General features: G+C 42.5%; 1 protein-coding gene across 1 annotated transcript in view; it reads left to right on the forward strand.

Moving 5' to 3' along the window:
• The first annotated feature begins 5,414 nt into the window (after positions 1-5,414).
• Positions 5,415-27,432, forward strand: part of LOC132826436 (5-hydroxytryptamine receptor 7) — a 46,557-nt gene continuing 24,539 nt past the window's right edge. The window contains exon 1 of the mRNA XM_060842359.1: positions 5,415-6,271. Coding sequence (XP_060698342.1) covers positions 5,754-6,271 — 518 coding nt within the window. The 5' untranslated portion in view covers positions 5,415-5,753. The remainder of the gene's footprint in view (positions 6,272-27,432) is intronic.

Here is a 27,432-nt window from a genome sequence, read left to right on the forward strand (position 1 = left end):
TTGCAATTTTTATATTGTGTGAGATCACAATAATCCTTCAAATTTTATTGGAATAAAGTGAATTCCACCAGCGTAGATGGTGATATGAAGCTGTGAAAAGCAGACTAATTAAGATTACAGGAGCTTTTCATTGGTTTCTGCACAGATGAATCAAAATCATTTGCTTAAACAGACCATAATAAGCTTTAAATTAATTACTTTAAATACAATCTTTTTAATTCAGGCTATAGATATCAGTTAGGCACAGAAATATTCCTTACAATATTACCATATTGTCAAACTTCACAGCTCACTGCTTTGAAGAAATTTTTAAATCAAAAACTTTGTTGGGTCATGCATGTCTGAAATGGGCAAACTCTGATCAGCATACTCAAAAGTATTCCAAACTGAGGATTTCAATATGGACAGTTTCTATTTGTTTGACTTAGAGTGTGCTCTTCCTTTCTGAAAGGACTCAAATCAAATATCTAAGTCTAGAGAACATACAGACAGGACAACAAATGCCAAAGCTCACGGATTCCCAAGTAAAACCACTTTGCTTACCAACGTTCATAACTGTGAGAGAATCCTACAGTTTATCAGATTATGGGCACACCTACCCATACAGACACCCACTTGAAAGGTATGTTGCATCTGAGAAACAAGAATTTCAGTCCCAAATGTCCAATGTTCAAGTCCCATTCTTAAGCCCAGCAAAAAGTAAGTGATGTCGATATTCCTGTGTATAGTCCAACAGGTTTATTTGGAATCACATGCTTTCAGAGCATTGCTCCTTTGTCAGGTGAAGGAGCAGCACTTTGAAAGCTTGTGATTTCAAATAAATCTGTTGGACTATAACCTGGTGCTGTGTGGCTTCTGACATTGTCCACCCCAGCCCAACACCAGCACCTTCACACCATTGGTATTTCTGGTTATTGGACTATCAAATCTGCCATACATTATTGAACTAGTTCTGTAATCCCATTACTAACCAGTTTATTATCGTGGAGACATCTGACCCGAAGCCATGCAATCAATTTCATTGCCAAATAAAATTGTCTCTAGTCATTAAGAATGAAGTTTGAAATACCTAAAACTGAAAAACTTTGTTCCCATATGGGAGCTTATAATATAGAAATTATTTAATGATGTTTCAGAGGAGCATTATAAGACAAACATTGATGAGGACTTGTATAACATGATAATATAGCAAATATTAAGATGTAGGTAGCGATGATGTCATGGAAGGTTTTGAAAACAACAATGAGAATTTTAAACCTGATGCATTGTTTGACCAGAAGCCAAAGGAATTAAACATAAATTCCTGAATATGAGCTTATACACCACCCAATTGGGAGTACGATGTACAATTCTATGTATTAAATTGGGTACATCATGTTGGAAACTTAACAACCGGTATGAAGATCAATAATGTTGATATGCCAAGAAATAACAGTACCCCAGTGAATCATAACTCTCTTTGTAAAATTTTATGACTTGACATGGCATATGTATAATGTAGAAAACAGCTGAGCGATGAAAATGGGCAATCAGAATAATCAGTTAAATGGTGTTGAAGGAGATGAAAAGGCACAAGACAGAAGAATATTTGCAAGGAAAACTCTCTACATTGCAACATTTCTATATTGGTGATGAAATGCTGCAGATTATTCTGCACATGTGAAGCGATCTATACTGATGAGGGAGTTTTTTTGCTTTCCTAATGATAAGAAAGCTGATTGAAAGCAGCAGTAAATTGAAAACATCAGCGAAGAGTGAGACAACACTCAAAAGGATAAATACATTTTTAGTTTCATTGCCAGACCATTAAAGGTTAAGTTCTAGGGCACACAGACAAGCTTATTGCAGTCACTTTGGGAGTGCTATGTACAATTCTGGACATTGCACTGGGGTAAACCTGACTCCAGAGGCAATACAGAGAACGATGATTAAATTTATACGTGGGGTTATAGACTTGTGAATTATGAAGAGACACCAGAGAAACTTAGAAATATCTACTTTGCAAAAAAAATGCACTTTGAGAAAACCGATTAGTGGATTTAATGTTCTAATTGGTAAACTAAACTCTTTATCGTTCATGTCCTCATGATGTACCAAAACATTTTACAGTCATTAATTATTTTTGAAGTGTTTTTGCATTGCCAAATACAGCAACCAAACTGAGTAAACTAAGTTCCTACAAACAGTAATGACAGTCAGTTAATCTATGCTTGGGTGGTACTGTTGATGGATAAATGTTGGACATTACTTCAGAATTCCCATCCTCTTTTTTTCAGAAAATGTCATAGGATCTGAATAGGCAGATGGCTTGGGATTAACATCTCATCCAAACATTGGCGACTTAAACAATGCAGCACAATGAAGTCAAGATGGTGCTCAAGTAGAATTTGAATTCATGACCAACACTGTCTGTAAACATGGTCCACAGTCTAAAAAGGGGATCCTGGAAATGGCTGACTTATTGTTTGGTTACCAGCCAGACATACTTTGTCATTGGGGTAGTTTGATTTTACCAATCCTCCTTCCTAGATATTTTCTAAGCAACCAGTTCAGCGAGAAATTATTACACACCTCTGGAGCAAGTGGGATTCAGGTCTCCTGGCTCAGAGATAGGGAAATTATATTTCTATGCTGAGTGTAAGGGTCTGATTATCAATGGTAGAAGTTAGAGTACTAGAGTGTCTTAACAAAAGAGGTACCTACTTTACATAACAAGGTATATTTTATTGCATGATAGGAACAGATACAGTTAGCATTAGCTAGTTAGACATCATTACAATGCTGAAAATGTGTTGCTGGAAAAGCTCAGCAGGTCAGGCAGCATCCAAGGAGCAGGAGAATCGACGTTTCGGGCATGAGCCCTACTTCAGAAATGAGGAAAGTGTGTCCAGCAGGCTAAGATAAAAGGTAGGGAGGAAGGACTTGGGGGAGGGGTGTTGGAAATGCGATAGGTGGAAGGAGGTCACGGTGAGGATGATAGGCCGGAGTGGGGTGGGGGCGGAGAGGTCAGGAAGAAGATTGCAGGTTAGGAGGGCGGTGCTGAGAGCTTCTGGGCAGAGGAGATGACCTTGGGTGTGCAGTGAGAGAGGGACTCACTGAAATCCTTGCAGAGGGAGGAAGAGAGCTTCTTCAAGGAAGGCATCCTTGCAAGAGGATTCACAGTAGGTTAAAATATTTGAGGAGAAAGTGAGGACTGCAGATGCTGGAGATGAAGATTTTAACCAACTGCGAATCCTCTTGCAAGGATGCCTTCCTTGAAGAAGCTCTCTTCCTCCCTCTGCAAGGATTTCGGTGAGTCTCTCTCTCACTGCACACCCCAGGTCATCTCCTCTGCCCAGAAGCTCTCAGCACCGCCTTCCTAACCTGCAATCTTCTTCCTGACCTCTCCGCCCCCACCCCCACTCCGGCCTATCACCCTCACCTTGACCTCCTTCCACCTATCGCATTTCCAACACCCCTCCCCAAATCCCTCCTCCCTTCCTTTTATCTTAGCCTGCAGGACACACTTTCCTCATTCCTGAAGAAGGGCTCATGCCCGAAGCATCATTACAATGATCAAGAGCCAGGTAGGTCTCATCGGTCTCCATCTAGCTCTCATGCAAGACTGATTGTGGATCCACCCAGCGACACTCAAATTGAATGGAGTGTACTACAACACAACATTAACTCCTTCAGAAACAATATCTCATACACTACATTGGTGGACAATGCAGGCTGGTTTGAAAGGCAGCTGCCTCCTTTTGTGAATGTTGTTTTGCAGGGCACCATACAGTCATAGAGATGTACAGCCTGGAAACAGACCCTTCAGTCCAACCTGTCCATGCCGACCAGATATCCCAACCCAATCTAGTCCCACCTGTCAGCACCCAGCCCATATCATTCCAAACCCTTCCTATTCATATACCCATCCAAATACCTTTTAAATGTTGCAATTGTACCAGCCTCCACCACTTCCTCTGGCAGCTCATTCCATGCACATACCACCCACTGCATGAAAACGTTGCCCCTTAGGTCTCTTTTACATCTTTCCCCTCTCACCTTAAACCTATGCCCTCTAGTTCTGGACACCCCAAACCCAGGGAAAAGACTTTGCCTATTTACCCTATCCATACCCCTCATAATTTTGTAAGCCTCTATAAGGTCACCCCTCCGTCTCTGATTCTCCAGGGAATACAGCCCCAGCCTGTTCAGCCTCTCCCTGTAGCTCAAATCCTTCAATTCTGGCAATATGCTTGTTAATCTTTTCTGAACATTTTCAAATTTCACATCTTTCCGATAGGAAGGAGACCAGAATTGCACGCAATATTCCAACAGTGGCCTAACCAAGGTCCTGCACAGCTGCAACATGACCTCCCAACTTCCGGTACTCAATACTCTGATCAATAAAAGAAAGCATATCAAACGCCTTCTTCACTATCCTATCTACCTGCGACTCCACTTTCAAGGAGCTATAAACCTGCACTCCAAGGTCTCTTTGTTCAGCAACACTCCCTAGGACCTGACCATTAAGTGTATAAGTCCTGCTAGCAAACTCAGCCATGATTGAGGGATAATCCTCTTGTCTCAGAGTCAATATTGACCAAGTCTGGGCTGACTCTGCTGCAGGACTGGAGTTGGGCACTGTTGTAAGAACCACCTTTTGGGTGGAAAATGACAATGGCGCCGGAATTCTCTTCTGACGGGTTTAAGGTCACTAAAACAGACCAAAGGCACATTACCCCATTGTGGGATCTTGCCGTGCTCAGATTGGTTGGGGTGCTTCCTCCAACACAACAATGACTTCAATGGCACACTGGGACCTCTCGAGGTCATGGAAGCCACTGAGGTTTCTTCCTAGACTTTCCATCCGACCTAATGAGCATAAGGAAGTTTTCTGCTCTTCGGCAAAGAGATGAGGCAAACCCAGAATGAAATGGCTACATCGAATAAATCAACGCAAATGGAATTAACCTTCAAAAACGATGCATTAAATAACGCTGAGAATGTTCGGTCTGATCTGTGTGTTGCCAGTGTGTCTGAGGACAGTCCTGACTCCAAATATGGCAAGGAGCGGCAATGGGGAAGGCAGCCTGGGTCCCAGGAGCTGGCGGAATCAATCAGCTGCTGATTAACCTGCAGAGACACCACCGAATGACAGCTCCATCATTGCTCACCCCCTTGTTTCCTGCCACGTCAGGGCTGCTGCAACTGTATGTGTGTTTCACACTCGCGTATAAAAAGCCCCTGAAAGTGTGAGAGCGAGCTGAGATCTCCAACTGGCTCCAGGCGAGGAAGGAAAGTTCCGGGGTTGGTTACAGGACTGCCGGTGGGCTGGAGACAGCAGGGGAGGGGGGCGGCTGGGGGAGGATGGGCTGTGTGTGTGTTTTGGATGGACTGGGAGCGCAGGCGACCCCCTGGTGACCTCACCCAGGGAGAGTTAAGCGGCGAGTTTGGGGATCTGACTGCGCTGGCCAGTTGCTGTGTCTGTTGCTGAGCTCCGGGAGGAGAATATGTTGATGCATGTGGGAGTGTGCTGCCTAAGACTGTGCAGCCTGGCTTGTTTGCTCAACGGCCCGCTCACCCTCTGGACCTTTGGAGAGAATTTGCAGCGACCCGGGCAGCTGGGGGGGCTCGACCTCTTGGATAGCCCCAGCTAGAGGGGCCGAAAGCTCTCGGACGGCCGTCCCGGGACCTCTCCAACAGCCGAGGGAAGGGAGAGAGGAGGAGAGGGACAGTGCTGGTTTTCAGTCAGAGCTGGGAAGGCGCAGCCCCCGATGCTGTGGGCAATGTCCGAGTTAATGATGGAGATGAACGACAGCGTGCTGAGCAATCTTCGGCGCCCAGGCACCCTCGCCAAGCCGCTGATGAGAAGCAGCTCTCCGGACCCCCAGGTTAGCCCGTGTCCCAGCCCAGCTGCCCCCTCCAGCTCTCCCCAGGCTAACAGCACCACCGATTGCGGCCAGCAGATCCTGCAGCCGTACGGAGACACCGAGAAGGTGATCATTGGGGCCATTCTGTCCATCATCACCCTGCTGACCGTGTCCGGCAACTGCCTGGTCATGATCTCCGTCTGCTTCGTGAAGAAGCTCCGGCAGCCTTCCAACTACCTGATCGTCTCGCTGGCCCTGGCCGACCTCTCGGTGGCGGTGGCCGTGATGCCGTTTGTCATCGTCACCGACCTGATCGGCGGCCAGTGGATCTTCGGGCAGCTCTTCTGCAATGTCTTCATCGCCATGGACGTGATGTGCTGCACCGCTTCCATCATGACCCTGTGTGTGATCAGCATCGACAGGTGAGCTCACCCACAGGCCCGCTCCTACCTGCCCCCCTCACTCCCTCACTCCCCTCACTACTCCCCTCACTCTCCCTCACTACTTCCCTCACTCCCCCTCACTACTCCCCTCACTCCCCCTCACTACTTCCCTCACCACCCTCACTACTCCCCTCACCACCCTCACTACTTCCCTCACTCCCCCTCACTACTTCTCTCACCACCCTCACTACTTCCCTCACTCCCCCTCACTACTTCTCTCACCACCCTCACTACTCCCCTCACTCCCCCCACTACTGCCCTCACCACCCTCACTACTCCCCTCACTACTCCCCTCAACCCCCACACTCCCTCACCACCCTCACTACTCCCCTCAACTACCTCACTACTGCCCTCACCACCCTCACTACTCCCCTCACTCCCCTCACTACTCCCCTCACTCCCCCTCACTACTTCCCTCACCACCCTCACTACTGCCCTCACCACCCTCACTACTGCCCTCAGCACCCTCACTACTGCCCTCACTACTCCCCTCAACCCCCACACTCCCTCACCACCCTCACTACTTCCCTCAACTACCTCACTACTGCCCTCACCACCCTCACTACTCCCCTCAACCCCCATACACCCTCATTACTCCCCTCAACCCCCTCACTATTCCCATCCGTCTCACCCTCATTCCCTCACTCCCCTCACTACTCCCCTCAACCCCCACACTCCCTCACTTATCCCCTCAACCCCCATACACCCTCGTTACTCCCCTCAACCTCCTCTCCCTCACCACCCTCACCACTCCCCTAAACCCCCTCACTATTCCCATCCCTCTCACCCTCACTCCCCTCACTACTCCCCTCACTATCCTCACTACTCCCCTCAACCCCCACACTCCCTCACTTATCCCCTCAACTCACATACACACTCATTACTCCCCTCAACCTCCTCACTCCCTCACCACCCTCACTACTCCCCTCAACCCCCACGCTCCCTCACTTATCCCCTCAACTCCCACACACCCTCATTACTCCCCTCAACCTCCTCACTCCCTCACCACCCTCACTACTCCCCTCAACCTCCTCACTCCCTTATTACTCCCCTCAACCTTCTCTCCCTCACCACACTCACTAGTCTGCTCAAGCCCCATACTACCCTCATTACCCCCACTCCTCCCCATCCCTCTCCTCCCTCACTTCCCACCCTCACCTCCTCATTACCCTGACTCTTCCCCAATCCTTTCCCTTCCTCATTACGCTCCCTCACTGCTCTCACTCCTCCCCAACCATCTCCTGCCTCCACCACCATCCCTTCTCCCTCCACCTCCCTCACTTCCTTCACTGCCCTCCCTCATCTGTCCCATCCTCACTGCTGTCCCTCACTCATTACCCTCACACCTCCCCATCTCTCTCCTCTCTCATTACCCTGTCTCCCTCCTCCTCTCCCTATCCCTGTCCTCCCTGTAATGAGGACACCTTCATGAGCATGAAGGAGAGGCAGTAACTGGAGGAGTTGTCTAGTTTCAGACAGAAACCTGTCCGCTCGATAACCGAATGGGTTCAATGATCAAGAACTGGTTGAAATATTAATATCAGAGAGAGAAAGAGAGATGTACGCTGTGCCCAATTATCTTTGCCTCAGCTCCTCTGAGCTGTAGTGTTGTACTCAGGTAGTTTGAGGTGAGTCTGATGTAAAACTCATTGCTGATGTCAGTGTCCTCGCTCCCTCCCGCTGGGGGTGGGGGATAAGAGAAATAACTGAATTCTGTTAGTATTCTGCTCAGCTAAACGTTTCGCTTCAAGTTCTCACGTAAGTGACTGGGGACGATACAGCTGTGTGAAGGTATCCTTTTGGGTTGGTCTGTGGGAACTGGCAGCCCTGCAGTGAAGTTTCCCCCAGCGCCAGAGCGACCACACTGTCGCTGGTTCGCCGGTTGGTAATAATAAAAGACTAGCTTTCTAGCGAGCAGCCAGCATCTTCGCCTGTGACTGAATGAGTCAGGGGCGTTTAATTTGGAGGTACCCGGAACGGCTCCAGAAGGTCAGGGTTTTTCCCCCCCCCCCCCAGCTTCACACTTGTTACAGAGCTCACTGAGAACCTGGTTTACCAACTCCAGATTCGCAACAGGTCAGACAGACACAGCTAACTTTTCAGGTCGGCGGCCACTTGAACATTTCTGTCGCAATATGAACATCTGCAAGATCGGGCCGAATTCTTAATGGAGCAAGTCAATCTGAAGAAATTAAACCCTTAAATAAAGAGTGAGAGCAGTATTTTCCAGCCCCCCTCCGGCTAGTGTACTGATGGTTATGCCTGGTCCTTTTAACTAATGGTGCGTGTGAATTCAGATAAAGCCTCTTAATTGAAAAAAAATCTTAATGCAAAGTTCCTTTTTTAATGCTTCTGAAAGGCCGAGCAACAAAAGTATCAGTTTTGGATCCGACATCATTGGCATTCAATGTATTTTAATGCAGTGAAGGAAACCTTCCTGTAAGGAAAGGATACTGATGACAGCTCCTTCAAGGCAAAACAAGCCTGATTGTGCAGTATTACATGGGCAGCTTTGTATTTTTTCTGCTTTGCAATCTACAAAGACAAAGGTGGGCAGTTTTAATTAAAGGTCATCTATTGTATGGTTCAGCTGTAAATTGTATCCGTACCCTTGTCATATACTCCACAGTTCCTTACATTCCAGGGTCAATAAAGTCATTCTTTATTCCCTGCCAAGCAGGAACAGAGAATACGCCACTTTAAAGGTCATTCTGCATCTCTTGAGACTGTTGTCTCCTCTTCAGAGTTTATACTTTCTAATTGGTCATGGGATGTTGGTGTCACTGATCAGACCAGCATTTATTGCCCATCTCCAGTTAACCTAGAAAAAGTCCAATTGAGCTGCATTCTTAAACTGCTACAATCCTTGAGGTGTAGGAGAGAAGGGAATTCTAAGATTTTGACCAAATGACAGCCAAGGAACAGCGATATGTTTCCAAGTTAGGATGGTGTATGGCTTGAAGGGGAAGCTGTTGGTGGGTGGTGTTCCCATGTATCTTCTGCCCTTGTCCTTTGAGATGGTAAAGGTTAGGCATTTGGAAGCTAAAATTGATAGACCTGGGTGAGTTCCTCCAGTGCATCTTACAGATGGTACCCATTGCTGTCACTGTGTGTCAACTGAAGTCAGGGTGAATTTTTAACATATTGGATGAGCTGCTAATCAAGTGGGCTGCTAAGTGGTCTTGGATGCTGTTGAGCTTATTGAGTGTTGTTGGAGCTGCACTCATCTAAGCAACTGGAGGGTATGCCATCACACTCCTGACTTGTGCGTTGTAGATGGTGGACAGATACTGGGGAGTTAGAAGGTGAGTTACTCACCACAAAATTCATAGCTTTCATAGCAACAGTGTTCAGATAGCTAGTCCAATTTTTACTTCTGGTCAGTTATGCCCTAAGATATTGTTGGTGGGGGGATTCAGCAATTAGCTTGACATTTAATATCAATGGTGATTAGCTTCTCTCTTCTTGAAGATGGTCATTAGTTGACACTTACACGGCATGTATACTGATTGTCACTTACCAGTCCTTGCCTGCTATCTGTCCTCTGTTTACCTCTACACTACATTATACTATCTTCACAGTGTGGCAGGTTGTTTAGCTGCAGTTTACATAATAATACTCGGCTACTGAGCACAAGGGCCAAATGTCATGAATTTGAAACAGTGTTTGAAGAGAATGATTCAAAAAAATGACTGCAGAGATTCAAGAAGAACCTATAATTGGATGAATGAAACACTGAAGAATCTATTTGATAATAATGGTGCCTACAAATATAGCACACATGTATAAATGAAAAAAAAACACCTTATGTGTTAATATACTCAGTGGCAATATAGTTCCGATTCAGGATGATGTGTGACTTTGAGGAGAACCTACAGTGGTGGTTTCCCTATGCATCTGCTGTCTTTGTCCTTTTTGGTGAAAGAGGGAATTCAGAAAGTGCTGTTGAAGGGAGGTTGATAAGCTGCTGCAGTGCATCTTGTAGATGGTACAAGTTGTGCCACTGTGCACTGGTGGTGGAAGGAGTGAATATTTAAGGTGGTAGATGATGTGGCATCAAGCAAACTGCTTTGTCCTGGACGGCATCAGGCTTCTTGAGAAGTTTTGGATCTGCACTCATTCAGGCAAGTGTGAAGTATTCCTTCACACTCCTGACTTGTCCCTTATAGGTTTCTGCTTTTGTGTTCCATGCTTTGGTTTATTTTTCTGTGTTTAAAGATGGCGCCAGAACTATACAACACTTTTCATTTTATTTTGTAAGAAGATACACGAGACAATAAACAAATCAAATCAAATTATAGGCAGGCACAGGGGAGACCAGAGGAGAATTACTTGTTGCAGAATTCCTAGCATCTAACTTATCTTGAATCTACAGTATTTTTGTGGCTCTTCCATTCAAGTTTCTAGTTAATGGCAACTCCAAGGGTATTGATACTGGGAATTCTACAAAGATCATGAGTTTGAATACTGTACCAACAAATGTCAAAGGGAGATGATTAGAATCTCTCATATTGGAGATATCCATCACTTTTATGAATGTTCCTTCCCATTTATCAGCCTAAGCCTGGATTTTGTCCCAATCTTGCTGCATTTAGAGATGTATTGCTCCAATATCTGAGAAGTCATGAGTAGCATTGAACACTAGACAATCATCAACGAAAATCGCAAGTTGCTTCAGCTGTTTGGCATGCAAGCATTTTTCAGCCTATTCAGTATTCCAGGCATTGTGTAATGGAGACCTCAACTGGAGTTTTGCTGATATGAAACTCCTTTCAAGATAAAAAGCAAACCACCCCTATTAAATAGAAGCAGTAAGACAAATACACACTAAAACAATATTAAATAGCAATATCTATTTAAATAGGATGGTTAAACTTTTACTCTTTAACACCTGTATAAGGATTTAAAAAGTCTGTCTATAGTGTATTCGAATCATTCTTATGACTTACAAATAATAGGCACTTAGTAAGTAATCAGAGGACCTTACAAACACATACTAGCAAGGTATTCACAAAGAATTAGAGGATCACCAGCATCCTTGAGATTACAATCTAGGAAGGTACAAAGTGAGATTTTGGAACTGGTTTGGAATGATGTTCCAGCATGGTAGAAGCTAAGATATCAGAGACTTTCCCACATTCTTATAATATCGGATGGTATATCAGAGAATGAGCATCATCTTTGTTATTCTATTATAGCAAGGTGCCGTGTACCTCCAGATAGACTTGGAACCATTGAAAGCTATTAATACGTTGAGGGAATTGTTGTAGGGTAGGAGAAAATGTGGATAGAAACTTTTTTTAAAGGCAATGATAATAGTCTTCAAAAAGTGTGATGTGCTCCTTAGGATTTGAGGGAGTGACACTAGTTTCTCTGGAATTATTAGGGACTTTCAAAAATCTTGGGGAATTGGAGTAGGTCTGTAATGGACTAGTCTTGGAGACATGTGGTTGAATCCCAGTTTGAAATGGTGAAATATGAATTTAATAAGTATTTAGAATTATAAGTTAATCCAATAAAAACTGTACATAAACCGCCATCTGGTTCACTAATTCCTTTCGTGAAGAAAATATGCCATCCTTACCTGATCTGGCCTACATGTGACTCCAGATGTGCAGCAATATGATTCACTGTTATCTACCCTTTGAAATGGCTAGATAGCCAATCCATTTAAGGGGAACTGGGGATGAGCAGCAACAAAAATAATCCTTTCTTGTCAACACATTAATTATTGGAGCATATACATTCTCAAATGTAAGCATTTAATGCAGTTAGGTATCCTTATAAATCTGTGCACAATCTTCTGCAGAATAAATTAGCAAATTTGAGAATCATTTATAATATTATTTTATGACAACAATGCATGAATTCAGTACTTCAACAACATAATAATAAAACTAACAAATTAAACTTTTAAATTTTGAGCAGCATTTTTAAATTAATCCATATTTTTGAAAGTTGTCATAAGTCAGAGGAAGTCATGTAAGTTATAGAAGAACATTGAAGATCCGATATTGTATATTTAAGAATCTATGAACATAATTTCTGGAATGACTATGCTATAATGTCTTATAAATATCTCCACAATGAATATAGAAATGATCATTGCCAGCTCACATCACTTGTTTGCTTACATTTAATCTCCTTGTTTTTCTTGACTGTATTTATATTCAGCAGTACAGTCTGGTGTGTCAACCGAAGGTCAATGTAAAATTTCTATTTTTTAACAGCCAGTAACCAGACTTGAGTTAATACTAGAGATTTATATCAGTTTGTTTATTTTTTCGATGATGTTGACTTGAATTAATTTGTCATCATGAATTATTATACATGCTCCATAAAACATAGCAAACTGTCTCAATTGCAATTAATAACCTCATGCCCCAGCATATCACTCACTCTAACATGCCCAAGCTAAGGGATCAATTCCAGTTTTAATGAACAGTGCTGGAGGGCATGCAAGGAACTACACCAAGCATATCTAAAAATGTAGTCCAACCTAATGAATCTTCAACACAGGACTACTTGTGTGCCAACCACCTGAAGCAACTTGTAATATTCATTGATGATTGTCTAGTGTACAATGCTATTCACAACTTCTCAGATATTTGAGCAATATATGAACAAATGCAGCAAGACAAAATCTAGTCTGAGGCTGATAAATGGGAAGGAATATTCATGTTGCCCAAGTGTCAGGTTATGGACATCTCCAACGTGAAAGATTCTAATCATCTCTCTTTGACATACAATGATATTCAACCTCATTATTTTTGCAGAATTCCCAGTTTCAACACCCTTGGAGTACCAGCAACTAGAAACTTGACTGAATGAGCCATATAAATACTATAGGTACAAAAGTAGGTTGAATGTTAGGAATTCTGCAACAAGTAACTCCCCTCCTGTTTCTGTAGTGCCTGTATATTAGGTGAGAAGGAATACTTCACACTTGCCTGACTGAGTGTAGATCTAAAAATGCTCAAGAAACCTGACACCCTCCAGGACAAAGTAGTTTACTTGATTGGCACATCATCCACTGCCTTAAATATTCACCCCTTCCACCACTAATGCACAATGGCACAGTTTGTACCATCTACAAGCTATACTGCAACAACTTATCAACCTTGCTTCAACAGCATTTTCTAACCTCACATTCTCAATCATCAAGAAGGACAAAGACAGCAGATATATAGGGAAACCACCACCTGTAAATTCTCCTCAAAGCCACACACCATCCTGAATTGGAACTATACTGCCATTCCTTCACTGTCACTGATTCAAGAGCTTCCAACTCCTTAACAGCACCATGAGTGTACTTACACCACATGGACTGCAGGGGTTGAAGAAGCTCAGTGAGGAATGGCCAAGAAATGTTGATTTAGCCAGTGATGGCTACGAAAGAGTAAAGAAAAAGTTCCCTAAAGAATAAAACAGAAGTTACTTAATGAATAATATTAAGTTATAAAGCTCCAGAGTAATGGATTTTTCGTAAATGTTTACTTCATTTCTGTAACATTTTCTGTTTGATTTATTGTGATTCTTTTTCAATATAACTCTCAGACAAACATTATTCTCCTATTTAGTAATGATAGAGAAAAGTGATAAGTTCAGATTGGAAAACATTTCTCTAGGAATGATGCAAACTTCAATTTATTTGAAAAATACATGACTGGTAGCTGAAAACCTGGCATCCGTGAGTTGCTATGAGCCATCAGCAGCAGTAGGGTCATATCCAAGTCCCTCTCCAAACCAACCACCATCCTGACTTGGAATTCTAAAACTGTTCCTTCATTATCACCGTGTCAAAGTTCAGGAACTCCCATCTAGATGACATTGTGCATCTAATTACACCAAACAAACTGCAGCAGTTCAGAAAGACAGCTCACCAACATCTTCTCAAGGGCAGCTAGGGATGGGCAATAAATTTTCCCCAAGCCAGCAATGCCCACTTCTTATAAATGAAAAAAAACCTACAACCTGTAATCTTGACGTCCAGCATATTCAGCACTCTTCCATCATTGTTAAACTAGGGTACCAACCCTGGTTCAGTGAGAAGTGTAAGGCAGCCATGCCAATAGTAGCATCAAGCACACCAAAAATGAGGTACCCACCTACTGAAGCTACAAAATAGAACGACTTGCATGTTGAACATCAGAAGTTGATGGGCAATGGTTCGCACTGCTACCTCACAGCGCCAGGGTGCTGAGTTCGATTCCACCCTCAGGCGACTGTATATGTGTAGAGTTTGCAGGTTCACCCTGGGTGATTTGGTTACCTCCCACAATCCAAAAATGTGCAGTTTAGATTGATTGACGATGTTAAATTGTCCACAGTGTCCAGGTTCGTGCAGGCTAGGTGGGTTAGCCATGGGAAATATGGGGTCACAGGGATAAAGTAGTGGGGTGTGCCTGGGCGGCATACTCTTAAGAGAGTCAGTATGGACTCGATGGGCAAAATGGCCTGCTTCCACACTGCAGGGATTCTATGAGGTTATAGACAAAGCTAAGCCACCCCACAAACAATGGGCCAGATCAAAGCTCTGCAGTTCTTCCATCTCCATATGTGAATGATGGTGGGTAATTCAACAACTGCCTGGAAGCCACAGGTAACTTCGTCTTTGGGGAACTAGCACATTAGTGCAAAAGTCAAGGCCAGAAGTACTGAATGAAAGTCCTCCTGAAGTCCAAACAAGGAAAAATTCCAATCTTCAGCTAATTCAAATTACTCCGCACGATATCAGGAAATGCCTGCAGGCAGGAATACTGTATAGCCTATGGCTGCTGACAACATCACAGCTATAGCATTCATGCCTTGTGCTCCAGAAGCAGCACCAGTGTAGCCAAGCTGTTCCAGTATAGCTACAAGACATGGATTATTGGACTCTGCCATGTGTGTTCTGTCCACAAAAGAAATAGCAAAAAATATTAGTGTAATACCAAGCTTTATCTTTGTTCTGAAACCAAAACTGCACTTTCACATTGTGATAGTGAACTGGTGTATCTTGAGCTGTGGGTCCTTGCAGATGTATTTTCTGAGGTTTTTTGCTCCTTATCATTAAGTAAGGTTCTTTAACTCCTTATATACTGAAATACTCCTTTATTTACATCTGCAAATGTTAGTTTGTAAAATACAGATCTCTTGTGTATTGAAAGACCTGTCTCTAAGTAAGGCTATTTAACTCCTTATGTACTGAAACACTCACATTTCATTTGCAAGTGGAGGTTGTAAAACACAATTCTCTTGTGTAGTGTCTAAGACCAGACTCTTCATGTGTTCATTCCTGACTGGTGCTTTCTCTCCTACTAATGTTGGAGTCGTGTCAATAATTACATCATGATGATTTATATGAATCTCATTATAACACATACTGCCCCATGAGTCACTCTCAATCAGAAATAATCAAAGGTGTCGTCAAGAGTGCTATCAGGCATATTGTACTCAACAAGAACCTGTTCACTGATACTCAGTTTGGGTTCAGCCAAGACCACACAACACCAAAACCCTTCCCAGCCTTGGTCAAATCATAAATTATGTTTGATTATGCCTCCTAGCTCATTGACTTAGAATCATTCTGAACCTAATTAAAGATTCAAACAGAGATATCTCCACAAAAACAAATATTCTTAAATAAATGTAGTTATCACTGCTAACCTTTGACCTTCTAAATAATCTCAGTGCTGTAACACAATGTGTGTGTGTGTATGAAAAACAGGCTAATGACCAACAGCCCAAACAGATGTAGGCTTACTTTGTTTGGTTGATTGACATTTGAGCCTTTATGAAATCTAAGGATTTTGGAGAGTTGACTTCCCTTTCAAGAATCCAACAACAATTCCTGTGAGCAAAGCTTGTTGTTACAAACCAGAAACAACAATGTTTCTTCATTTTAAGAATTGACGATCACAGCATAAATAGCAATTGATTTTGGTGATTTGCAATGTCTCGTGCTAGCCTGCACTGCCAAACACTATACTTAGTGATGAATAATTGCAACAATATTATGGACTAAAAGACCAGGCATTTATAGATTAACACACTAAGTAAATTTATTTGCAATTAAATAGTAATATGAAGCACAAGAATGAGCAAATATATGTAATAAACATCCTGAAAGCATTTATAATGCATCAACTACCTTTAGTAAATATGATTCATACAATTGATAAGAGTCTCTGTAGATTTGATAAAATTCCACTGCCTGGCACATTAAATTCAATTTGCTTTGTTTCCTAATGGAGCCTTTTGCATTGGAATATTGTGGTTTGTTCAGGGAAGTCAAAATAAGATCAAAATATTATGGAACTTGGATATCTGAATTAAAAACAAGAAATGCTGGGAATATTCAGAAGCTTTGGCAACATCTGTGGAGAGAAAAGCAGAGTTCAGTTCAATGACCTATCACCAAAACTGGAAAAAAACAGAGATGGTAAAGTTGAAAGCAAGTATAGATGCAGGGAAAGGGGGGAGGGGAAGGGGGAAAGAGTTAAGATCAAAACTGATAAATTGGTGAACAAGATAGATGAATGATAAAAGAGTTGATAAGTGACAAAGAGGTCCTGGGACAAGTAAGGAAACAAAGGGTGGGTCCAGAAGCGTTCTAAGAATCATTCCCAACAGCTGCCAGCCAAAAAAACAAAAAATACAAAAAACAGAAAAGGTGAAAAGCTGAAATTGTTGACCTCAATGTATGTTGAAGACTGTAAATGCTTGGTCAAAAGATGGGGTTCTGTTTCTCAAGTATATATTGAGCTTCATTGGAATAATATAATATGTCAAAGATAGAAAGGTTCAGTCCAAAGATGTGCACGTTAGATGGATTTGCCATGCTAAATTGCCCATAGTGTCCACTGATGTGTAGGATAGGTGAGTTATCCATGGGAAATACGGGGTTACAGGGATAGAGTAGGAGGACGGGTTTAGCTGGGATGGTCTTTGAAAGGTCAGTGTGGGCTCAATGGTCCAAATGGTCTGCTTTCACACTGCAGGGATTCTATGATTCTATGATTCAGGTCAGAGTGGGTGTGGAGAATTAAAATGACAGGGGAAATAAGCCTCTCAGTAAATGAGATGACAGAAGTACATTTGGCCTGTTTCAAACTCTAGCCTTTACTCAGCAAAGCACAGGAAGGAAATAACTACTTTAATCTTTTAAGTAAACAGCTCTAGTAATTTAAACTTCATTACACTCATAAAACAGTCTATGGGTTACAAATCCAAACTACACAAAATCAGCAACTGCACAAAGGATCACGCTGTAATTACAGAAAGAATAATTACCAGTCAAGAATAAAATACTCCAGATGTTGTAAGTCTACAGTAAGAAGACAAAATGATGTGGAGTCTTCAGGTCAGTCAGCATCTGTTGAATTTAATCGAGTTAACATTTTAGGTTGATGACCTTTCATGAGAATAGGAATATGTTAGAGATGAACAGTTTTTGAGCAATTACAGAACCAGACAGGAGGACACAGGGGAACAAAAAACAGCAGAAAAATAAAGGAGAAAGGATGCATGTAGATTCAGGCAAAGCAAAGAAGGTTTCTAAATCTCAGCAAAGTAAAGGAAGAAGAAGAAGCAGAGCATCTGCCAGAATGTACAGACAAGGGTTTACTAACTCATGCACTAGCCCACACTTCCCCCACTCACAGTGATCCTGCGGCTGCCATTCACCGTCACTTGGTGTCTGACAGAAAATGGAAGCGGTGGTTAAAATCAAAAGCTGTTGATCACAGTATTAAGAACAGAAGGCTGCGTTTTGTTTTAATGCAAAAATATTTACATGTTCCACATTTTTAAAAGTAACACAATGCATGGATAGCTGATCAATGTCCAGCATTCACACTATGCCAATTGATGAGTATTTGCCCATAAAATAATTGAATCCTTTACATGGTAATGAGGAGCAATTTACCTTTGGTGTTGGTGGCTAAAAGTTGGTGGGCCCGATCTATTGAGCATGGGAGTTGAGATTCACAATGTGGGCAATAAGCAAATATTTTAGAGCTGAACGATTGTAGGTTTGATCTCTGCATCTCCCACCTTGCTGTTCACGCCCAGGATTGCTGATGGTCCCTGTTCTTAACAAGGTGGCCTGACAGCATTGTTTATGGACCATGTGGCACAGTCAGGTCACTGTTCCTAAGGCTTGCTATGTGTGAAAAGGGAAACTGCACAGAAAGTTTTCTGCAATGAAAATTATTGCCATGTGAATACCAAGCTAGTGAGGGAGAAGGATCCATAGTCCATAGTGATGGAGGACAGGGGAAGGGATGGCATGGATCCATATTGGGGTTTGATTTGAGGAAGGGAGAATGTGAAGAGAAGCTCAAGACCACCCTTAGGAGAGACTGGAAATCGGTAGCAAGGAACGTCAACTCACAGAGCCTGGATTTGAGGACCTGGCTGCAGGACAACAGGAAGTGTGATCAACTCATGCAAGCGGTCAACTTCAGTGGACACATGTAGATACGCATGACATCTATCTGCTGGAACACCACTCTCTCATGCTGCTTAGTGCATCACACCCTCAACTCTCAGTCAGCAGCACATCATGGCACTCATTATTCATGCTTTACATCCACATATTGCAGCCCATCCTTTCACAGCAACCCATCTTGCCAGCTTCCTACCCAACTCTCCTTGTCTCCAGGTACCTCCAACTATCAGCTATGGCATGCACATCACCCAAACACAACCATTGACTTTCTGCCCTGTCTATTGCAGGGGAAGATGGTACGCAATAGAAAGGACCAGAGCAGAACCAATGAGAAACAAGAACAACTATATCTCCTGGGTCCTACAGAGGAGATGTTTCTCCACATTTTGGGCCAGCAGTGAGAGAGCAGTGGAGAACATTGAGGATAACAATTTATTACTGCCTTATATGTCTTCTTATCACTACATCATCTACATCCTGCTGGTGATAATAATAGAATCCCTACAGTGTGGAAGCAGGCCATTCAGCCCATCAAGTCCACACTGATCCTCCGAAGAGCATTCCGCCCTGACCCACCCTATTCCTGTGCTTCACATGGCTAATCCACCCAGCCTGCGCATCCCTGGGCACAATGGACAATTTAGCATAGTCAATTTGGTGAGCAAGCTGTTGATAGTATGATTATTGATCGCTTGTTCTCTATCCATGTCCTGCACACCAGACTTCTCCAGCTGAGTTCCTACTTTTGGATACCAAAGAACCACTATGTGTCCAGTGATAAGAAGCCTAGGAAGAGGAAAAAGAATGAAACTGATAAAGAGGCCCCATCTCTTGAACTGCCATTCACAGCCACCAGCTCAGATATTGGCACTACATATGCCTTGGAGGCTGGTATAAAATTGGCATCAACATACGATGAAATGTCTAGGACATGGCATGTCCCAGGTCAGGGCCAAGGAATGGTTCATTTGCCAGTTCCCTCAAGGGCAAGGTGGCAGATGGGCACTGGTGCAGAGACTACATAGGAAATGCTGATGAGGATAGAAGCCAAGGGGCTGGCTGCACTGAGAGCCAAGGAGTGTGGAAGAATTCTGCTCCCACTTGGTCAGGATTCACACAGACCTTGTGTTTTTCACAGGATCCAATCAGAGGCTGTGAGAGGCTTTGAGAACTGTGGCAGCCTTTGTAGAAACAATACTTTCCAGGCGCTGTTCCCACCCACCACTTTCAAACACAAGAAGCCTGTGGCAAATTCAGGAACTCTCCAAAAATACTGCAGAATATTTGAAAAATTGAACTTCCCTCCAATCAAGACAGCTGGCTCTTTAAATACAGATGCATCTAGCTTACAGCTTGGGCTTGTTTTATCTTGAGTATCTAACACAGACACTACTTGGTACTTGTCGCAGGTAAGGTATACTCCCTCAAAGGAGCAAGTTCAGACAAACAAATCACAGCCTCTGGAAGACAAAGAAGAAAGAATTAAGTTGACAAAGAAAATGTGTGCTTATGTTAAGTATCAGACAGTAAATATACTTAAGAACTAAGCTGAAGACTGCGTGTCAGAAGAGAGGTGAAAAAACAAATATGAAAAGCAAAGAGAGATTTTGAGAAAAGACTGACAACTAAGATAAAAGGAATTCAGAAAGCCTTTGATAAATAGTAAAAGGTGGTAAAAGGAGGCAACAAAAGGGGGATTAAGGTCAAAAGGGGAATTTGCATTTGGAGGGAAGAGGCATAGCTGAGGTTCTTAAGTAAATATTTTGCATCTGCCTTTACTTAATGAGGTAGTTACCTCCCAGGCTACAGTGACAAAGTAGGAAACTCGATCACTAGAAAGTTTTGAAATTGGTACGGAGGAAGTATTGGGAAAGCTGTCATTACTTTAGAGGCAGGGGGTGGCACAGTGGTTAGCACTGCTGCCTCACAGCGCCTGGGACCTGGGTTCAATTCCCGCCTCAGGAGACTGTGTGGAGTTCTCCCTGTGTCTACATGGGTTTCCTCCGGGTGCTCCGGTTTCCTCCCACAGTCCAAAAATGCGCAGGTTAGGTGAATTGGCCATGCTAAATTGCCTATAGTATTGAGTGAAGGAGTAAATGGGTCTGGGTGGATGGCGGGTCGGTGTGGACTTGTTGGGCTAAAGGGCCGTTTCCACACTGTAAGTAATCTAAAATATTTGCAAAATGTCTCTGCCTTTGCTCACTCCCTACAATAAATTCTCTTGTCTCTGCTTTTAAGGACCAGAGTTTATTTTTCGCATTGGATAGGCATTTGGAAGTTATTGGGCTAGTGTAGGTTAGGTAGGATTCGGTCGGCGCAACATCGAGGGCCGAAGGGCCTGTACTGCGCTGTATCTTTCTATGTTCTATGTTCTATGTACTTCAAGTAGATAAGGCACTGAGAGCAGATGAGATGTTGTGACGATAATGCAGGAAGTCAGAGTGGAAATTGCCTTGTAACTGGAAATTTCAAGCCTCCTGGATTTGGCAGTGCTGCCGGAGGATTGCAAACATTGTGCAGTTGTTTACAAACCATCGTAAAGGCCAGGTCACTAATTACAGATCAGTCAGTTTACCTCAGTGGTGGAGAATAGTCTGGAAATAATTATACAGGATAATTGCATGGAAAAGCATGGATTCATTCAGAAGAATCAGGATGAATTTATTAAGGGAAAATGATGTCCAACTAACTTGCTGAAATGTTTTTGAAAAGGTGTCGTTTTCCAACAGATACAGGTCTTACTCCCAGTGTGGACAAGGACATAGACAGAGGGAGGATGAATGAACCATGGTACAGTACATCTTTAAATAGACAATAGACAATAGGTGCAGGAGTAGGCCATTCAGCCCTTCGAGCCTGCACCGCCATTCAATATGATCATGGCTGATCATTCCTAATCAATATCCTGTACCTGCCTTATCTCCATAACCCATGATTCCACTATTTTTGAGAGCTCTATCCAAATTTCTTAATTGAATCCAGAGACTGGGCCTCCACTGCCCTCTGAGGCAGAGCATTCCACACAGCCACCACTCTCTGGGTGAAGAAGTTTCTCCTCATCTCTATCCTAAATGGTCTACCCTGTATTTTTAGGCTGTGTCTTCTGGTTCGGCACTCACCCATCAGCAGAAACATGTTTCCTGCTGCCAGAGTGTCCAATCCTTTCATAATCTTATATGTCTCAATCAGATCCCCTCTCAGTCTTCTAAACTCAAGGGTATACAAGCCCAGTCGCTTCAGTCTTTCAGTGTAAGGTAATCCCTCCATTCCAGGAGTTGACCTCGTGAACCTATGCTGCACTCCCTCAATAGCCAAAATGTCTTTCCTCAAATTTGGAGACCAGAACTGCACACAGTACTCCAGGTGTAGTCTCACCAGGGCCCTGTATACAGCTGCAGAAGAACCTCTTTGCTTCAATACTCAATCCCTCTTGTTATGAAGACCAGCATACTATTAGCCTTCTTCACTACCCCACCCCCTCTGCCAGTCAGTCTGTCCTTATGATAGCACATGTAGCCTTGAATATTCTTTTCCCAGGCCCTGTGCACTTGAAGCCAAGTCTCAGTTATCCCCACAATATCGTATCTGCCAACTTCCAAAAGAGCCTCAAGCTCATCCATCTTATGTCTAATGCTTCGTGTGTTCATATACAGTATTTTTAATTTGTTACTGCTCTCACCCTTCCCATCAACCCCTATTTCACTCAACCTTACAGCATGATCCCTTTCCGAGTTTTCTGCCTCATTGATACAGTTGTCTTTCTTGACTTCTCTTGTTCTAACTTTCCCTTCAATTTCCTTTTTATACATCCAGTTTGTCCCCCCCCCCACCCCCGCTACTTAGTTTAAATGTAAGAAGAGGGAGAAATGTAGTGGTCTTAGGGAATAACGTTGTTAAGGGAATAGATACTTTTCTCTGCATCAAAGACAGAGAATCCTGAAGGTTATGTTGCCTAGCAGGTGCCAAGGTTTTCCTGAAGAAGGGCTTATGCCCGAAATGTCGAATCTCCTGTTCCTTGGATGCTGCCTGACCTGCTGCGCTTTTCCAGCAACACATTTTCAGCTCAGTTAAGAACATCTCATCTGAGCTGGAGAGAAACATGGAGTTGGGGGAAAAGCATCAGTTGTTGTAGGACCTAGGTAGGGCAAGGAAAGAGGTTCAGCTGAGGGATTACAAACAATTCAGGGCTAAATTAAACAGCAGAAGCCCAAAGGCAGTGATCTCAGGATTACCATCTGAGCCACATGCAAATTCATGTACAGTGAATACAATTAGAAATATAGATGCAAAGGTTGGTGGAGGAGAAATGGGCTCTGATTCAAGGGGCACTGATACCACTAGTACTGGGGAAAGAGTGAGCTATCCCATTGAGATGGGGTTAATTTGAACCAAGCTGTTCCATCGATTAGCAAAGGGAATGTCAAATCAGAGGAGAGCTAACAAAGGAGAGTATCTAATCAAAAACTAAGGCATGTAAAGCAGCAAAAATTAATGGTTGGCCAGAGGATTATGACTTTTTTAACAATCTGATGACCAAAACATTAACAATGAGGGTTAAAATTGATTACAAATGTAAATTGGTAAGAAATATAAAAACAAGCAGCAAGAGCTTCAATGAGTAGATAAATGAAATAAGGCCATTAAAGTGTGGGACCCTCGGAGTATGTGACTAGGGAATTGATAATGGGAAGAGATGGCAGAAATTAAGAGAAAATTTTGATCCCATATTGGGGGCATTACAAACATTGTACTGATAGCTAACAGACAAGCTCGTGGAAGGAAAAGTCTTGTAATAGCCTCTGTCACAAGAGGCAAAGTATTTGTCAAAAAAACATGACTGAAGGCAAACAAGTTGTGGGCCCTGATGATCTACATCTAAGGGTTTTAAAGGAAGTTGTTGCAGAGATAGTGGAGGCAGTGGTCAAATAATTTCAGAACTTTTTAGATTCCGGGAGGCTCCAACAAATTAGTAAACTGCTAATGTGATGCTCTGCTCAAGAAGGGATGGAGATCTAAGATCTATCATTGGGAAAATGCTAGAATCCATTAGTAAGGAAGAAATAGTGGGGCATTTAGAAAAATGTACCAGACCCAACAGAGTTAACATGGTATTGTAAAGGGAAATCATATTGGACTAATTTGCTAGAGTTCCGTGAAGATATAGCAAGCAGATAAAGAGGAACTGGTAGATGATGTTTATTTGGATTTCTAGAATGAATTAAATAGGTGCCACCTAGAAGGTTATTGAAAAAGGTTAGAGCTCAGGGCATTCTGGATAATAGATTGGATTGATGATTGGTAAATAAATAGGAGACAAAGAGTCAGAATTAATGGGTCATTTTCAAGTTGGAAAGACATAACTAGTGGAGTGCCTCAATTATTTCAATTAGACCTCAGTTATTTACAATCTACATGAACGACTTGGAAGAGTATAATGTATCCAAATTTCCTGCCAATACAAAGATATGTGGGCGGGCATGTGTTGGGGGCATAAGGAATCTGCTTAGATAGGTTGAGTGAGTGAACAAAATCTTGGTAGATGAAGTTTAATATAGTAAAGCCATGCATTTTGGCAGGGAGGATTATTTAAATATTATTTAAATAGAAAGAGACTCCAAATCATGCAGTACAGAGGGATGTGGGTGTTCTTGTGCATGAAACACAATACATTAGCATGCAGTTTCAGCAAGTAAATATGATGTCATGGAATTTTGGCAGTTGGAGTTTAAAAACTGAGACGTTTAATGGCATCTGTATGGAGTATTGGTGAGACTACAGCTGGTATTGTGAACAGTTTTGGTCTTTGTATTTAAGAAAGCATTGGAGGCAGTTCCAAAAGGATTCCAAGGATGCAGGGGTTGATTTATCAAAAATGGCTAAGTAGGTTAGGTCTTTATTTATTAGAGTTTAGAAAAATGAGGGGTGCCTTTATTGAAATAATCAAGATTTTGAGGGGGCTTGACAAAGGGAGATGTGAAGATGTTTCCACTTAAAAAGGGTTTTGAACTAGGTGATGTAGTTACAGAAAAAGGGGACACTCATTTGAAACTGAGGTGCAAGGGAATTTCTTTTCTTGGAGCATAATGAATTCCTGGGATTTCCGAGAGAGTTGTGGAGTCGTGTATGTAACGAGAAGATAGATAAAGCTTTGAAATAGGAGGAGTCAACATGAAAGAGGAATTGAGGTCTGAGGCGGATCTGCTTTGATTTTCTAAGCTTGAGGTGTTCAAAAGTCTTCTGTTACTCCTGGTTCTCATGCTGTCATTGTCTAGGTAATGGGAGGGTTGATGAGAGTTCTGCAACTGATGTACTGACAAGAAGCAGAGAATAATTGTTACTAGGTATTTTTCAGGCTGCAAATGGAGTTCCCCAGGAGTCAGTCTCGGGATCCTTGATCTTCCTAACATATATAAATGATCTTTGTGTGGAGGGGACAGTTCAAAGTTTGTAGATGATGCAAAACTTGTCCAATTGTAAAGTTTGATGAGGACAGTGTGGAATTCCAAAAGACTGTTGTGGCATTGGTGACATGTGTGGATAGCGGCAGATGAAGTTCAGTGTGGCAGAGTGTGGGCTGATGCACTTCGAAACCCTCTTTTAGTGGAAACATCTTCACATCTCCCTTTGTCAAGCCCCCTCAAAATCTTGATTATATCAATAACACAGAGAGTCAATATAAAGTAAAGGGTACTGATCTAAAGAGTATGTTGGGACAGGGAGACCTGGATGTGAGTGGTCATGTATCATTAAAGATGGAAGGAAAGGTAAAGAAAATCGTTAATATGGCTTACAGCCTTCTAGCCTTCATAAGTAGAGACACAGAGTAGTAGAGCAGGGAGGTTATATTGAAGTTATATAAGACATTAGTTAGAGTATTATGTACAGTTTGAGGCACCACATTATAGGAAGGATGTGAATGCATTACAGACAGTGCAGAAGTGGTTAACAAGAATGGTTCCTGAGATGGGACATTTTAATTCAGAGGAAAGATAGGAGAATTTTGAACTGTTTTTCTTAGATAGATGAAGGCTATGAGAAGATTTGATAGAAGTTTTCAAAACCATGAAGAGTCCAGACACAGTGAATAGGGAGAAACAGTCCCCACTTCTAAACAGATCATAAAACAGAGGGCACAGTTGTTTAAAAGAATCAAATGCAAGGTGAGAAACATCTTTTCACGTAGTGAGTAGTCAGGGTATAAAATACCCTTCCTTAAAATGTGGTGGAGGCAGGTTCAATTGAGGAATTCAAGAAGAAGCATCAGATGGTTATTTAAATAGAAACAATGTGCAGGGTTACAGGGGAAAGGCAAGAGATTGGGCACTAATTTAAAATGCTCAAAGGGCTGGAGCAGTCATGATAGGCTGAATGCTGTCTGCAGCATAACAGTTCCGTGGTTTGGGATCATGATATCACATTTGCATTGTTCAGTGTGACATCTGGATAACACCAAATTAGTACTGTACCGTCAGACAAAAGTGGCACACCTATATTTGTTCTTATTCTGGCAGGACACCATTGGGACTATTTGGAAGAGAACAGCCACATGGGGGACACTAATAGGGTGACACAAGATACAGCACTAGACAAAGTGATTTCATGCCCAGGTCAGACAATTGAGCTGAAAGCCTGGAGCAAGTGCTGAGTGGCTATGAATGAGCTTGCTATTGGGAGATGATTCAGTTAAAGTGTTTGGATCTATTAAGGTTGGATCTTGAATAGGTTGTATATGGTCAAATAGTACTAAAGAAAACTATTATTATCAAAAGTAATTTCTTTCTTTCTTTCATGACTTGGAGCACTTGACTACAGTAATGTTACCTATTTAAGTAGATTAACAATATGTTGCTACAATGTAAAAGAACAGAAACTTCTTTTCAAGAGCCCGTGATAAAAGTTTTACTGAGCTGAGTTAGTGCATGGCATTATCTGTTACAGTTGAGTTAAGACTACGTCCATCAAGTGCTCATTTCAGGCAGAATGTAGGTTGTTATAGAGTGGTTCATGTTCAGCTGGAACTGTCTTTATTTGGAGGCTCATGACCAGCTTTTGCAAATGTCCTACGTACAACGGTGATGGGTTCGCGAAGAGAAGGAAAATATCCATTTGCATTTCGCATTCAGATGCTTGCGAACTGTAATGTAGGGTTTTTATCCCTATTATTTCCTTATATTTAAAAAATGCTCCTTTCATCCCTATTTCTTGAAAGATTTATTACCTCTTTCATATTCTTTCATCTTTCAAAATGCTATTCGTTTGATTACAGACTATTCCTTTCAGAGTTTCCTGGTACTTCCGTTTTCATGGTAATTCAGAGTAAGAGGTAACGATACTCTTGTGGTGCGGGTGCAGAGTCCCTACAGGAGATCTGTCTTCAGGTTTCACCTGCTCCAGACATTTATCATAACGCATCTGATTAAAGTAACTGTAATTATGCTCTTGGGTGCAGAGTAGTGTTCCTGGGAGGTCTGGGCTTAAGACTCTCCTGTCCTGGATATATGTCATACTGGCATTCCTTCTAATTTTCTTGCTGGCTATGTGGGTCTCTGTGGCCTATATGAGGAAGTGATGTCCGGAACCAGGAATCAATGCACGCCATTGGTCATAACATGACTGAACAGACTGATTAAAATAACAATCATTACAATGTGCATTTTGCTTGCCCTATAAAGGGCTTAAATGGCTTGGATCATCCGTTTGAAGGTTA

The sequence above is a fragment of the Hemiscyllium ocellatum genome, chromosome 22, assembly GCF_020745735.1.
Source record: "Hemiscyllium ocellatum isolate sHemOce1 chromosome 22, sHemOce1.pat.X.cur, whole genome shotgun sequence".
NCBI classification, from domain to species: Eukaryota; Metazoa; Chordata; class Chondrichthyes; order Orectolobiformes; family Hemiscylliidae; genus Hemiscyllium; species Hemiscyllium ocellatum.